Raw genomic sequence first — 14,432 nt, forward strand, 5'->3', positions numbered from 1 at the left:
AGTCCTTCAGGAATGGGAGTTACCCTCTTGCTCCTGGAGGAGAAGGAAAGGCCTGTCTTGTTACGTCATTTCCACTCCCACCCAACTGTCTGGGTTGGGGCAGCTGAGTGCTGCCCGCACTCCCACAGGGAGAGCAGGCTGAGTGGGTCCTGGATCTGGGCAGAAGCTGGGAGTGTCACCTCCCTCCCCAGGTCCTCTTGGGAGATAAGCTGGTGGGAGGGGGCTGCGGGAGGGTAAGTGATGGTGATCTGCCCCCAGCCCCCAGGAGCCACGCGGCCCAGCCCTTGGGTGTGCAAGTTGTCGGGGGTGCCTGGGGTGGCAGGGCTCCCCATCCCCTCAGTGCCCGGCCACCGCCTGAGGTGGACATGAGCCTCTGGCTTTCAGACTCGGCATACACGCCCTGGGGAGCCCCAGGCTGTCCTCCTCCTGTGGAGACAGGTCACAGCACTCCGTGGACACCTGGCTGAGCTGCGTGCAGCCACCGAGAGGTGAGAGCCAGCCACCCTGCCCGCCTGGAGCCAGGTGTGGGCTCCATCAGGGCAGGAGAGGTGGGCACTGAACCCTCCAGGCTCCTCCCACCGGTGCAGCAGCTCTGGAGCACAAGCCCCTCACCCAACCCTGTCTGGCCCTCGGGTTGGCCTGATGGGAGTGGTGGAGAGGGCAGGAGAGGTGGGCAGTGGGGGAGATGGACAGACGGACAGAGCAAGGTGGGTGCAGGGAAGAGTTGAGAGGGCAGGCCCACTGGGGAGATGCTGTGGGAGCGGGTGGATCTACCCAGACGGAGCTTCCAGATCCCTCCCGTCCTTGCCAGGCACGTCCCACGGTCTGTCGTGGGTCCTTGAGGCTCAGATGGTCGAAGTCCCACCCAAGGTGGACAGCCTGTCCTGTTCTCCCTGGCTCAGCCCCTGCTCACCTGTCCCCAGCTGTGACATGGGGACTGCTGATGCCACGCATGCCCCTGCCAGCAGACCCTGCCTCTCCCAGCAGCTTGGAGCCTAGGGGCCCAGAGCCCACAGATGGCCCTGAGGCTCAGCGGGGGCCGCCCACATTCCCCAGGGGCCTCGCTGACATGCGAGCTGATGCAGCCAGGACGGCCCGGCGCCTGCGCACGGCCTGCCTGAACCTCAGCTCCAACCTGCGGCTGGCGGCCAGCAGCCCGGCCAGCACCCTGGAGCAGCAGCTGCGGGACAAGGTGCAGGAGATGCAGCAGCTGCAGGGCCGCTGGGACGCGGAGAAGGTGGCCCTCCAGGCCAGGTGGGTGCAGGAGAGCAGAGGAGAGGGGCCCGCTCGCGGCCCGTCCGCCCAGCGGCCGCGATCCTGGGGCTCCCCGCAGTGCAGCTCTACCTGCTCCCGCACCCCGCGCTCTGCCCCCACAGCGCCCTCCCCGAGGCCGCCCGGGCTCGGAGTCACCGCCCCCCGAAGGCGGGTGAGCCCAGACCTCCTCAGCCACCCCCGGGGGCAGCGTAGCGCGGACTCTGCCTGTTTCCACGAACACGGCTGTGGTCACACTTGGACAGTCCCCTCGTGGCTGGTTCCCAGAAATGGGGTTTTCAGGCCTAAAAGCACATTCTTCCAGGGGTGGCCGCTTGTTTGGAGGCACACGGTGTACAGAGTGGAAGCAGGCGGGGGGCCGGGTGGTTCTGGACACAGATCCCACGCCGGGGCGCAGAAGTCTCGCGAGAGGGCGGCTTCTGCAGATGCGGGAGGCAGCTCCCTGGTGAAGGCCTAGCACCGCCAGGACACGGGGCTCACAGGGCCGCCGACGCCCTGCCAGGAGCGAGCCCACCCTGCCCTCGGGGCTGCTGAGTCCAGCACACCCCAGCCAGCCCCCAGGGAGCACCCAGGGGCAGCGCCCACGGCCAGAGCGCAGTGGGTGGTGCCGGGGCAGCCAAGGCTCCCTGAGAGGAAAGGCTCCTGGAAGGAAGGACATCACTTGCTGTTAGATTCACAGCGGCAGAGGGGCTCCAGGCCGAGGCACCGCCGGGGCAAAAGCCCAGAGGAGGGCCCGGCCCTGCCACCCGGCCCCCGCCCCCGCCCCCGGCCCCAGCCCAGGACCAGGACCGGGCAGGGCCTCAGGAAGCCACACCGTGGGGCACTGGGGCTGGAGAGCTGAGTCAGGGTCAGGCTGGGGCCCTGAATGCCAAACTCCCGAGAACGCAGGAGCCATTGAAGGTTCGAGAGCAGGAGAGAGATGTCTGACCAGAGTGGAGGCGGAGGCCCACTCAGACAGAGGTGGCCAGTGCCAGCAGGCCGGCCACACCACAGGAGGAGGCAGGCGGAGCCAGGGTGGCCCCGGGGCTCTGTTCTCTGTGCTGAGGACCCTGCACTGACCCAGCTTCTCTCCAGACTCTCTGAGCAGACGCTGCTGGTGGAGAAGCTCACAGAGCAAAACACGAGCAAGGAGAGAACCATCTCCTGCCTCAGGATGGATGTCCAGAAACTGGTGTGTGCGGCCGGGAGAGGGGCGGCTTGCGGTGGGGGCGTCCAGACCTCGCTGAGCACCACCCCCACCCCCGCCACAGGAGTGCAGGCGCAGCGGAGGCCAGCTGGCACCGGGTGACCGGAGGGCCAAGGCAGAAGCCTCGCAGTGGGCCTTGGGCGGTGTCACAAAGGTGCGGGGCCTCTCAGGTCCTTCCCGTGTCCCACGGGAGGCAGCGGGCGGGCTGCAGGGCCCCGGCTGCTCCGGCTGACCCCTGAGATGACCCGAGAGATGACCCGGGATCTCTGCACTTGGCCTTGGCCCCGAGCTCTCTCCCTCCGCCTCTTCCTCTCCATACCCTGAAGGTGGCCCAGGCAGACACGGGAAGCCTGGAGCTGGCCGGGAGCAGCAACACTGAAGGCAGGGAGGTGCAGGACCAACGGAGGAGCCCTACGTCCCCGCTGCAGGCTGCGTCCCCACCACAGGCCCACTCCCCAGCCAGCCCGGACCCCGCGCTGCGGGCTGTGCATGTGGCCTGTGACAGGTGGCGGCAGCGGGAGCAGGTGGGCAGCCACAGCCAGGGGCAGAGTGGGTGGAGGGTGGGGGATGCACCAGAAGTGATGGTGCCCATCCCCACCAGGGCAAAGCCACAAAACCCGCCCAGCTAGGAAGGGCAGTTACAGGGCCTGCCCGTGGCCCACCAGGTGGGCTGCCTGCCTTGTCTCCCAGAGCCTGCCCCAAACCCCACTCCCGGGGAGGGTCTCCGGTCTTCAGTGCATCCTTTCTCAGGGCATCACCTTGACCTCTGTGGTAAGGGCCTGGCCAGGCCACGGGGGTTCACGCCGCACCCCCTCTCCGGGCAGGAGCTGCGCCTGCAGCTGGTGTCCCCCGAGGTGGCAGCAGCCAGGCTCCGGGAGCAGCTGTCTGAGAGCCAGCGGGAGCTGCGGGCCTCGGGGAGGCTCCTGCAGGAGCAGAGGCAGGGGCAGGCCCGGGAGCACCAGGACCTCCTGGGCGAGCTGGAGGTGCAGCGGCAGGAGGCGCAGCACCTCCGGGTGTCCTGCGAGCTCCTGGGGAGGTGAGGCGGGGCGGGCGGGGCACGCGTCTCCCGCGAGGCCTTCCAGCAGAAGTGAGGGCTGCGTCCCAGACCGAACCTGCCCCCGGCAAGGCTCCCCTCGCCCTTCACCCCCAGCGCCCACCTGCAGCGAGCACATCCCCTGTAGCCCAGCCTGGCCCCCCCGAAGCCCAGGCTGAGCGCGCGCCCCGCCCTGGGTCTGCATCCCCAGCTCCTCATTCCTGGAGCGGCTGTGCTCTGCCCCACCTCCGCCTGGCTGCCAGGACTCCTCCCAGGGTCTTCCCCAGCCCTCACAAGTGGGCAGTAAGATCTCGCCCTATCCATTGGGTGGCCCTGCGCGACCTCCTGGCATGTGCTGTGGGTCTGACGTCCGTGGGGTAGCTGGCCGTGAGGCTCTCTGGGGTGCTGTGCACTGCTTACTGCCCTGGGACTGGTGTAGGGAGCAGCGTGGGACGAAAACCCCCAGGATTTACAGTCCCGAATGAGAGTCTCGGTGGGGCTCCCAAATCCACGCGCTGCTCGAGCCGGGACACGGGACCCAGAGTGGGCAGGTGGCCAGGAAGGCTTCCGGGGGAGGGAGCAGTGCGGGCGCTGACAGGACCACCTCCTTGAGCCCCCCTCCTCTTGGTGGTCTGACAGTGCGTGCAGTGCTAGGACAGGAGGTCCAAGGGAAAACGTCCTGATTCCACCCTTGAGAGGCACAGAGGACAGGGGCAGAGAGGGGAGCGGAGCCATGCAGCCTGGCCCAGGGGCACGGGAAAGGAGGAGCCAGGGAGGGCCACTGGAGGACGCAGAGCCTGTGAGGGCAGGGAGGGTCTTCCCGGGGTGGGGGTGGGGGAGACAGGAGCGGGATGGGGGAAGCCCAAGGCCAGGCAGGCAGGGGCCACCTCACCATGCCAAGGGGCAGAGGTCATGGGGGCCACTGGGGAGGGTTAGCAGGGCCACCACCTTCACTCCTGTGGCTTGGTAGGGGTGGCCGGGTCCTGGCAACCTGGGGACAGGTGGGCAGGCCCCAATGGGCCCTCCGGCACAGGGGGAGGAGGGGTCGGACCCAAGGCTCATTTGGGAAAGGGGCCTCAGGACTCGGTGCTTCACGGCACGGCCAGTGGAGGAGCAGCTAAGATTTAGATTCTGGCTGACGAGCGCCCTGCTGAGAGGACCTGGGGTGGGTCAGCTTTGCAGGAGGGGGTCGGCGGGTCAGTGTCAGGGACGTGAGCAGTACAAGCCGATGTGGAGTTGTGGGGGCCCCGGGCGGGAAGGAGACTCCCGACTGCTGAGCTCAGCCTACAGGCGCAGAAGGCTGAGCGTAGGGGCACACCAGGGGCAAGACCCTCCAGTGCTTCAGGGGCTCCCACAGAGGGGCGGCCACCCCACCTGGGCAGGCCAGCCTGGGGCCCGAGGGGTGGCATCTTCTGGCCCCTCCCCACGTGTCCTGAGCCCCAGCCCTGAGCAGCCTCCACGGCCTGGCCTGTCCACCTCCCGGCACTAGGCCGAGGCTCAAACATGCCCAGTGAGGGTCCTTCAAGTCCCCTCCCCTGCTGCACGTCCGGGACTCCCCGCCTTACACCTGCCCTGCTCCCAGAGAGAAGGCGGCTCTGGAGGAGGTGGTGGAGGAGCTGAGAGGGAAGGTGGACCTTTCAGACAAGGAGAAGCAGAGGCTGGAGGCCAGGAACGAGGAGCTGCAGAGAAGCCTCCTGCTGCGGGCGCAGAAGGCCGAGCTGGTGCAGCCGGGAGAGCGGGGCCAGAGGGAGCTGGAGACCAGGTGGGCGGGGACCTGCCTCTGCCACAGCCGGCTGCCACAGCCCCTCGGGTGGGACCGCTGCTTTGCCGGTCTCATCTCAGGGGCAGGGTGCCCAGTGAGACAGCAGACTCCCCCCAAGCTGAGCCACACCCTCACACCCAGCCCAGTCCACCGTCCGGCCCAGTGCCAACCCTGGGCAAACCCACACCTGGGGCCCAGCGAACACGAGTGCCCCCAGCACGTGTGCACACAGTCCTCACACAGGCCTGTCCACGGAGGTCTCCACTGACAACCCCAGCCCCCCACCCCCTGCCCAGAAGCAGCTCACAACTCCTCCCTACAAGGTGACCTGTGCTCCTCTGGGGGTCCCGGGACTTGGAGGGGGCTGCAGGCGGTCACCCTGCCTGCAGGGCCCTGTGAGGTGGCCCCCATCTTGCCCTGAGGCGACCTCGCACCCTCTGCCCTCTGGTTTCCGGGTCTCAGTCAAGGGCGCCTGGAGCAGCTGGAAGAGAAGTTTTCTGGACTCAGGAAGGAGCTGGTGTCAGCCCAGGAGGCACTGAACGCAGTGCGGCTGCAGAGGGACATTCTGGAGAGCGAGAGGGAGGGTCTGCGCAGTGCCCTGGCCCGGGTACGCCTTTGTGCCCCTCTCTTTCCCACCAGCTGCTCCAACCCACCTCTGTCCACTTACCCTCCTCACCAGCTGGGCCCTCAGGCCACCCCCAGAGCCCCCAAACTCAACAATGGCCTCCTCGGGCACTGGCCCACCCCTCACCAAGTGCTGGCCACACCTGCTTCTCAGTGCACCCCTCCCTCAGCCACCCTGTCACCTCTCCTGACTGCAGCTTTTGTCCCTCGGGGCCGCCTTCTACCCCCAAGACCCCACCACTCTGGGACTCCTTCCACTGTGCCCCACCCAGCGCTCCAGCTTTCACACCTCCATGATACAGGGCTCACTCCCTCCCCAGCACCAACAGCTCTGCCCGTCCCCCCGTGACTTCCTTGCTGGGGTGACCTCTGACCTCCCTTCCCACCCTAGGCCGAGTCCAGCAAAGCCAACCTGGAACTGCTCGTGACTCGACTAAAGTCGGAGGGGGTGGAGCAGAGGGACTCCCTGGCCAAGATGGCTGCCCTGATGGAGGGACTGGCTCAGGACAAGGGCTCCCTGAACCACCTGGTCCTGCAGGTGAGACGAGGGCGCAGGTGACGGAGAGGCTGAGTCCCAGGTCTGGTCTCCCTGACTCAGGCCCCTCCTTTGATCCATCCTCCCCATCTTTCCTGTCCCTGGGTTTGGGGGCTGGGGGTGCATGGTGCATGGGCCTGGACACAGACCGCTTCCCGCCCCCGGTGGCAGCTGGAGCAGGAGCAGGCCCTGCTGCAGGAGCGGCAGAAGGTGCTGGAGCAGGAGCGGGCGGGCGCTCGGGAGCGGCTGGCACGGGCGGAGCAGCAGCTGGAGCTCGTGCGGGCCGAGCGGAGGGGCCTGCAGCAGGCCTGTGGGCACCTGGAGAAGCAGCTGGAGCAGCTGGAGGGGCAGGCAACCCGCACCCGGCGAGAGAGGGCCCAGCTGCAGGAGCAGGTCGACCAGGTGAGGGTCTGCTGGTCACCCCTGCCTCTGTGGGGCGGACGGGTCACACGACGCCTTTGAAAGTCGTGCTGGCGCAGGATGTCAGCACCGGCACTTTGCAGCTGCAGTGCTGACTGACTTGGCTGATTGAAAGCCGGCTTCCACGGTCGTGGGCGGTGGGGGACGGGGCAGGGTACACAAAGAAGGGCGTTTACATCAGGCCTGTCCCCTAGTCAGAGGTTCAGAGGCCTCGGGTCCAGGGGCACTCGCACACTCGGAGGGGAAAGGCTTCACCGTTCCTCCTTTGTCTTGTGTCTCTCCTTTCTGGACCACGTCTGCCCGATCACTGCACCCCTTACGCACCCCTCTGCCCCTTCCCAAATCTCCTGACTGGGCTTCCATGGAGGAGGGCGGGTGCTGTGACGCTGCGGTGTCTTGGCTCTTTCTTGACCCAGCCTTGCTGGGCCACAAGGAAACCCTGTCCCTGCAGAGTCTGGGCCCCCAATGGCATTCAGATGTCATGGCCTGTCACCTTTGGGACTCAGTCCAGCCTCTTCCATATCTCACACTCAGTCCTGTCCTTCTTTGGTCATCTTTTCCTCTTTTCTTGAGTTGAAGGTTGATTATGCTCAGTAAGCCAGTGTGCAGGTCAACGGATTTTGACAATGGTAAGCACCTGTGTAGCCACCATGGCGATTAGGGAGCAAACATCTGCACTGGCCCGGCAGGCTCCCTCCAGTCATGGACACCCAGCAGCCTCTGCCCCGGTGAGCACCTCCGTGGACTGGTTTCGCCTGTTCTAGAACTTGTTGTAAACAGAGTCATAGGGTGTGGATGCTTTTGAGTCCAGCTTCTCTCTCTCAACACGATGTCTTTGAGAATCATCCACGTTATTAGGTATATCGAGAGTCCATCCTTTTTGGTGGCATAGTAACATTCCATTGTAGCAATAAACCGCTCTGGCTTACCCATCCACATGCTGCTGGACTTTTGGGTTGTTTCCAGTCTGGGAATGAACAAGACTGCTTCAAACATTTGTGTACAAGTCACGTACATATATTCTCAATTCTCTGGAGTAAATACATAGGAGTGAAACTGTGGAGTCACTGGCTAGGTGTGTGTTGAACTTTATAAGAAGCCACCAGGCAGTTTTCCAAAGCGGTTGTGTCATTTTGCTCTACCAGCTGCACAGGAGACTTCCAGCCACGTCTCAGCCTTGTCAGCGTCTGGGATCATCGGGTTTTATTTTCAGCTGTTCTGTGTGTGTGAAGTTAGATGCCACTGTGGCTTTAATTTGCGTTTCCTGATAGCAAATGACCTTAAACACATTTCCATGTGCTCATTAAATATTCATACACCTTATTTTGTCGAGTGTCTCTTCAGGTCCATAGTCGATTTTTCGCTGGGTTTTCTCGGTCTGGTTACGGATGCGTAGGCGTCTGCACATCTTGGACACCGCGCTTTGTCAGAAAGGTGTGTTCAAGTTTGTGTGACTTGCCTATGCATTTTCTTAATGGCATTCAACTTTGGCAAAATTCAATCTACCAAGTTTTTAAAAAATTTGTGGTTAGTATTCTCTAGGTGCTGTCTGAGGAATTTTTGCCTAGCCCAAGGACAAGAAAACCTCCTCCTCTGTTTTCATCTAGTTCTTAGGTCTGTGGTCCATTTAAAGTGAAGGTTTCTATACAGCAGCGGTTCTCAAAGTGTGTTCCTCAAACCAGCTGCTTCAGTATCACCTGAGAATTTGTTTAAAGCACAAATTCCCAGCTCCCCTCTCAAAACCTACTGAGTCAGAAACTCTACAGGTGGGGCCCAGGAATCTGGATGCTAAGTGTCCCTTCAGGTGATTCTGATGCACAGTAAAGTGTGAGAACCGCACGTGTATTGTCTGATGTAGGAATTTTAGCCCATTATTTTTCATACTAATACCCAGTTGTTCCAGCACCAATGTTTGAAAAGGCTCTGCTTTCCCCCTTGAATTATCCTGGCAACTTTCTGAAAATAAATTAATCATGTAGGTGCGTGTATGTGCCCAGGTCATATTGTTGATCTGTGTACATCAATCTGTGTATTCATTCTTTCACCAAAATCATAATGTCTTGATTACTGCAGCTTTTTAATAAGTCTTGAAGTTAGGTAGTGCAGGTATTTCCATCTTATTCTTCCTTTTCAGGATTGTTTGGCTATTCTCAAACTTTTGTATATCCGTATACATTTTAGAATTGGATTGTCAGTTTCTACCCACACCCCCCAAAAGCCTGGTAGAACCTTGATTGGAATTGTGTTGAGTTTATTAGATCAATTTGAGAACTGGACATCTTAACTGCATTGAGTCATCCATCCATGAATATGGTATATCTATTTTTTTTTTTCTTTACTTAATTCCTCTCAGTTGTGTTTTGTAGTTTTCAATGTAGAGGTCTTGGGATCTTAGATTAAATTAATTCCTAGATTTGATACTGTGAATTGCCTTGCTGTTTTAATTTCATTTTCTTACATTCATTGCTAGTATGTAGAAATACAGTTTCATATATTAACTTTCAATCATGTGACCTTGACAGATTCAGTGATAATCCCCAGGGTTTTACATGTGCATAATCATGTTACCTGCGAATAACAACAGTTTCACTTCCTTTCTGATCTCAGTGACTTTTATTTCTTCTTCTCTTAATTCATTGGCTAAAGATCTGCAGAACAAAATTGAAAAGAAGTGATGGGAGTGGCCATCCTTCTGCGAAACCCAATCATGGGGAAAATTCCATATTTTACCATTAAGTATGATGTTGTCTGTTGGCTTTTCATATATGCCTCTTATCAGATTGAGGAAGTTCTGTTTTATTCCTAGCATGCTGATGTTTTTTAAATCATGAATGGGTTTTGAATTCTGCTAAATGTATTCCCTGAATCTATTAAAATGGTCATATCATTGTTCTTATTCTGTTAATATGGTGAATTATACTGGTTTATTTTTTTAATATTAAACTAACCTTGCATACCTGAGATAAACTCTACTTGGGCATAAGTTAATAACCATTTTATACATGTTTGTTCAGTTTCATAACATTTTGTTAAGGATATTTACATCCATATTCATGAGGAATATTGGTCTGTAATTTTCTTTCCTCATAATATTCTTGTCAGATTTGGAATTAGGATTATGCTGGCCTCGCAGAATAAATTGGAAAGTGTTCCCTCCTCCTCTGTTTCCTGAAAGTGTTTTAAAATCTGCGTGTTTCTTCCTTAAGTGTTAAAAAAATTCACTAGGGAAATCGTTTGGGTCTGGAGTTTTCTTTGTGAGAAAAGTTTTGATAGCAAGGTCAATTCTTTGATGGATGCAGGTCTTTTCAGATTGCCTACTTGATCTGGTGGCTGTTTCTTCTTCTGCATCCTAATCATTTTGCTTGTTGTATTTTTATTATCATTCAGTTCAAACTATTTTCTCACTTTCCATGTGATTTCTTCTTTGACCCATGGATTATTTAGACATATATTACATAATTTCCAAAAGTAGGAATTTTCTAAGTATCTCGTTTTTATCAATGTCTAATATAATTCCATTATAGTCAGAACACCTACTCCGTAGTATCTGAACAGATTTAAATGTACTGAAGCATGTTTTACGGCCCCAGCATATTATCCATCTTGTTGAGCATTCCATGTTCGTGTAAAAAGAGCACACACTATGCTCTTGCTGAGTGTAGTATTACAACTATCAGTTAAGTTGAGTTGCTTGATGATGTTGTTTGAATCTTCTGTGTCCCAATGGGGTTTATTTTACTTCTTTGGGTTTTTTGTCTATGTGTCCTATTACTGCCAGAAAGACATTAAAATCTCTAGATTGTGGAATTGTCTACTTCTACCTTTGGTTCTGTCTATTTTTGCTCCATATATTTTGAGTTCCTATTATTAGAAGTATACAAATTAATATTTTATGTCTTTGTGATGAATTTTTATCACTATAAAATGTCCCCCCTCATCTTCACTGATACCCTTTTTCTTGATCTACCTTTTCTGTTGATGGAGCCACACCAACGTTCTTTGCTTAATTTTTTCCATGTTATATCCTTTCCACATATTTACCTTCAATTTGTCTCTGTCTATATGTTTAAAGTATGTTGATTAACGTTGAGTCTTGCTTCTGTATTTACTCTGACAATCTCTATTAATTGGATTGTTTATATCATTTACATGTAATGTAACTTGATATGCTTGGATAAGTCTACCACCCAGGTGTTTGTTTTCTATTTATCTCTTTTTAAAAATTTTCATATTTCTCCTTTCTGGACTTCTTTTGGGCTAGCTGCATATTTATTTAGTATTCCATTTTATGTTCTCTGTTCATTTTTTAGCTATACCTCTTTCTGTTATTATTTTAGTGATTACTCTAAAATTATGACGTGCACAATGTATATTCAGATAATATAATACTGCTTCACAATGTCAGGTCCCGACAGCAATGTATTCCACTTGTCCCTTCTGTCCTTTGTACTTGTTTCCATATTTGTATTTCTACATATATTGTTGTAAGCTCTACACTATTAATATTTTTGCTTTAAATGGTAACTTCAACCACACACACTTCAGTTATCTGGTGAAATTCTTCATCTTCTTGGATATGTTCTTGAACATATTAATTACAGTCTTTTTCAAGTCTTTGTCTGGTAACTTCGACATCTTCATCCCCTAACGGGTCTGTTTCTGTTGTCTTTTGCCTCTTAGTTTCCAGTCATTTGGTCTTACCTCCTGGATGCGTAATAGCTCCTGAGCAACAGACTTTATGTTTCTGTAGAGCTAATCCGAGGCTCTGAGTGATATAAACTTCCTCCAAGGGCATTCACTTTTGATTTTGGAACATCAGGAGAAGGGTAGGATCACCCTTATCCAGTGTTGGGTTGAGCTGGGTTGTAACTGGTTCCAGTCTTTTCTGAGAAGTGGTCACGCCAGGACGTTTACCTCAGGGTGAACCGCAGCCCTCCTGTGTTCCTGACTGGCCCCACCGTGAACTCCAGGTTGTTTTCCCAGCTCTGTGAGATCGCCAAAAGCTCTGCCTGCCCTTGCTGCCACTTTTTATTCAGCTTCATTGTTCCTTAGCCCCTTTTTACGAGTTATTTTTTTAAGTATCATTTAAAAACCATACATGGAATCTCAGACTTACCTCCTCTGCGATGTCCTAGCCTCCTGTGCCCTGGCTGCTCTGGTGGCTCTGAACTCCAGGTCCTGTGTCCTCAGTTTCAGAAGCCAAAGCCAAAGCCAAAGGTCGCGCTCCAGCCCTTTAGCTGAGGCTTCCTCCTTGGCCCCCGATGCTCTGGGCCCTGTGCTACTTGGGAGCTGCGGACACCTCAAGGGGAAATCTGTGGCAGAACATCAAGCTCACTTGAATCCCCTTCTCTCTGTGATCGGCTCCCTGGGGCCTTGGCTGCCTGGGTATCTCAAGGGCCTTCACACAGATACGTTGAAGGCACATTGTACAGCTTTCCTAGCTGCCGTGGTGGGGAGGCTGTTCCCCAACATCCTCACCATCCTCAGAAGCAGAGCGCTGTGCTCTTTATTGATGGAGAATCCTTCCACTGGGTACAAGGTACCAGGACAGCCGTCATTTTCATTCAGCGTTTTGGTGAATTCATTCCATGATTCTCTGGCTTTCATTGTTGCTCTTTGGAAGTCAAATATCAGTCTTATTGCTGCTCTTTTGTAGGTAAAGTGTGCTTTTTTCCCTCTGATTTTTAAAGATTTTTTCTTTATCGTTGGTATTCAGAAAGTGTACTGAGCTAGATTTATGTGACGTTTTCTTTGTATTTATCCTTTTGGAGGGATTATAGCTCATTTTAAATCTGTGTCTCGATGTATTTGATTTGACTTGGAAACTTCTTGTCCAGTATCTGTTCAAATATTCTCCCCCCTCCCTCTGCAGCTCTGATTACATGTATGTTGGACCTTTCACCTTGTCCTGTATGCCTTTTACACTCTCATCTGTATTTTCCCTCCTTTTTTCTCGTCATGATTCAATCTAATACATTATTTTGTTTATCTTTCACATTGTTATGTCTTCTATTCTGTATAACCCGCCATTGAGCCCATCTGTTGATTTGGGCTTATTGTATTTTTAAATGATATTATTTATATTAAGTGTCAGTTCTATTGTGAAATTCTACATTTTACTATCTCTTTGAACATGTTAATCACAGCTATTTTAAAGCCTGTGTGTGATAACTCCAGTATCTGGGTGGCGGGGAGGCATGTGTGTCCACTTTGTGTTCTTATATGTGGTTTTTTGCCACACGATTCTGTCTTTGATATGCCTGATCCTGTTGGTTAAATGCCGAGTGTCATATATGAGAATCATAGAATTAATTTGAGGGTCTTGGTGATGCTGCTCTTCTTCCAGGGAGGGCTGACTTTTGATCCCAGTGGGCAGTGGAGGCAGACAATTACCAAAATCCATGATTAAAGTGATTCAAACCTGAGCTTTAGTTTTTTGAAGGATGGTCTATTTCTGATTCACCATGACTACTAGGACATAGCTTTTCTGTGAGCACAGCTGGACACCTGAGCTGTTGGTCAGGCCCCCTGCCCCTGCTTGGACAGCTGTGAACTTGAGTGTCTGGGCTCTGGAGGCCACACAGGGCTGCCAGAAGCTCTCCTTGGCTTCTCATGCCTCAGCCCAAACTTTTAAGACAGCTGACGCTCTGGGGAGAGAAGAGGTACCAGATGGTGGGCTCACTCTGCCGTCTCCCTTTCCTCCAGGGTCTGCCTCCTTCAGTCCCAGCTGCCCGGCAGCCTTCTGAGGCCTCAGACAGATGCCCGTGCTGTTTTGTCCAGGTCTTTGTGATGTTCTTGGTGGAGGTGTTTGTCTGGTCCTCTCGCACCTCCTTGCATTTCTGTGCAATGTCTCCTGACCTTGCACATTTGTGGCCCCACAAAGGTTACCACTTAGACTGGCTGCTGGCTCCCACCTGAGGGTGTTCAGCTCAGTAGCTTCTCCGTCATGGTTCCAGGAGTGCAGGCCCCTCTCCTGTGAAGACACACAGGCACCTGAGGTCCAGTATGTCCCATAGCCACCCTCCTTCTCCACTGTTCCTGCCATGCAGTTCTGCATGAAACCACTCTTTCTGAAGTCCTTCCCTCTCCTCGAGAGGCCCCTCCTCACCCTCCCACTGTCTCTTTCTCTGCTGGGCCCTTCCCCCCACCCCCAGGTCACATGTGAGAAGCAGGCCCTGGAGGAGGAACTGACCCGGAGACTACAGGACCAGGAGGCCCAGACGGATGCTCTCCAGAGGGCCCTGCAGGAGAAGGAGGCTTTGTCTGAGGAGCGGGCCCAGCTGCTGGCCAAGCAGGAGGCCCTGGAGAGGCAGGGCCAGCTTGTGGCTGATGAAGCAGCTGACCTCAGGTACCTGGGGACCCACCAGCAGGGAGTGGTCACATGGCCTTGTCCTCAGAAAACCACTGTGTAGGGGACAGGCAGTCACTCAGCAGCTGTAGGGCAGGGAGAAAGGCTGTAAGGGAGGGGTGAACACAGTGCCTGTGGGGTCAGGGAGCACCTGGAAGAGGTAAATCCAGTGAGAGCCCTGTGACGGCCTTCCTGAGAGAGGTGGCTGCACCAGCCAGGTGGCAGGTAGCATAAACCCCTCTGACCAGCGGA

At 55.1% G+C, this 14,432-nt stretch overlaps 1 protein-coding gene across 1 annotated transcript in view; it reads left to right on the forward strand.

Annotated features, from left to right (window-relative positions):
* Positions 1-14,432, forward strand: part of CROCC2 (ciliary rootlet coiled-coil, rootletin family member 2) — a 63,620-nt gene that overhangs the window by 16,346 nt on the left and 32,842 nt on the right. Inside the window, exons 6-16 of the mRNA XM_032479184.1 lie at positions 385-488; positions 1,057-1,254; positions 2,347-2,443; positions 2,523-2,612; positions 2,785-2,982; positions 3,283-3,494; positions 5,074-5,253; positions 5,716-5,860; positions 6,269-6,415; positions 6,584-6,814; positions 13,987-14,180. Of these exons, the coding sequence (XP_032335075.1) occupies positions 385-488; positions 1,057-1,254; positions 2,347-2,443; positions 2,523-2,612; positions 2,785-2,982; positions 3,283-3,494; positions 5,074-5,253; positions 5,716-5,860; positions 6,269-6,415; positions 6,584-6,814; positions 13,987-14,180 (1,796 nt within the window). The remainder of the gene's footprint in view (positions 1-384; positions 489-1,056; positions 1,255-2,346; positions 2,444-2,522; positions 2,613-2,784; positions 2,983-3,282; positions 3,495-5,073; positions 5,254-5,715; positions 5,861-6,268; positions 6,416-6,583; positions 6,815-13,986; positions 14,181-14,432) is intronic.

This window comes from Camelus ferus, chromosome 5, assembly GCF_009834535.1.
Source record: "Camelus ferus isolate YT-003-E chromosome 5, BCGSAC_Cfer_1.0, whole genome shotgun sequence".
Classification (NCBI taxonomy): Eukaryota; Metazoa; Chordata; class Mammalia; order Artiodactyla; family Camelidae; genus Camelus; species Camelus ferus.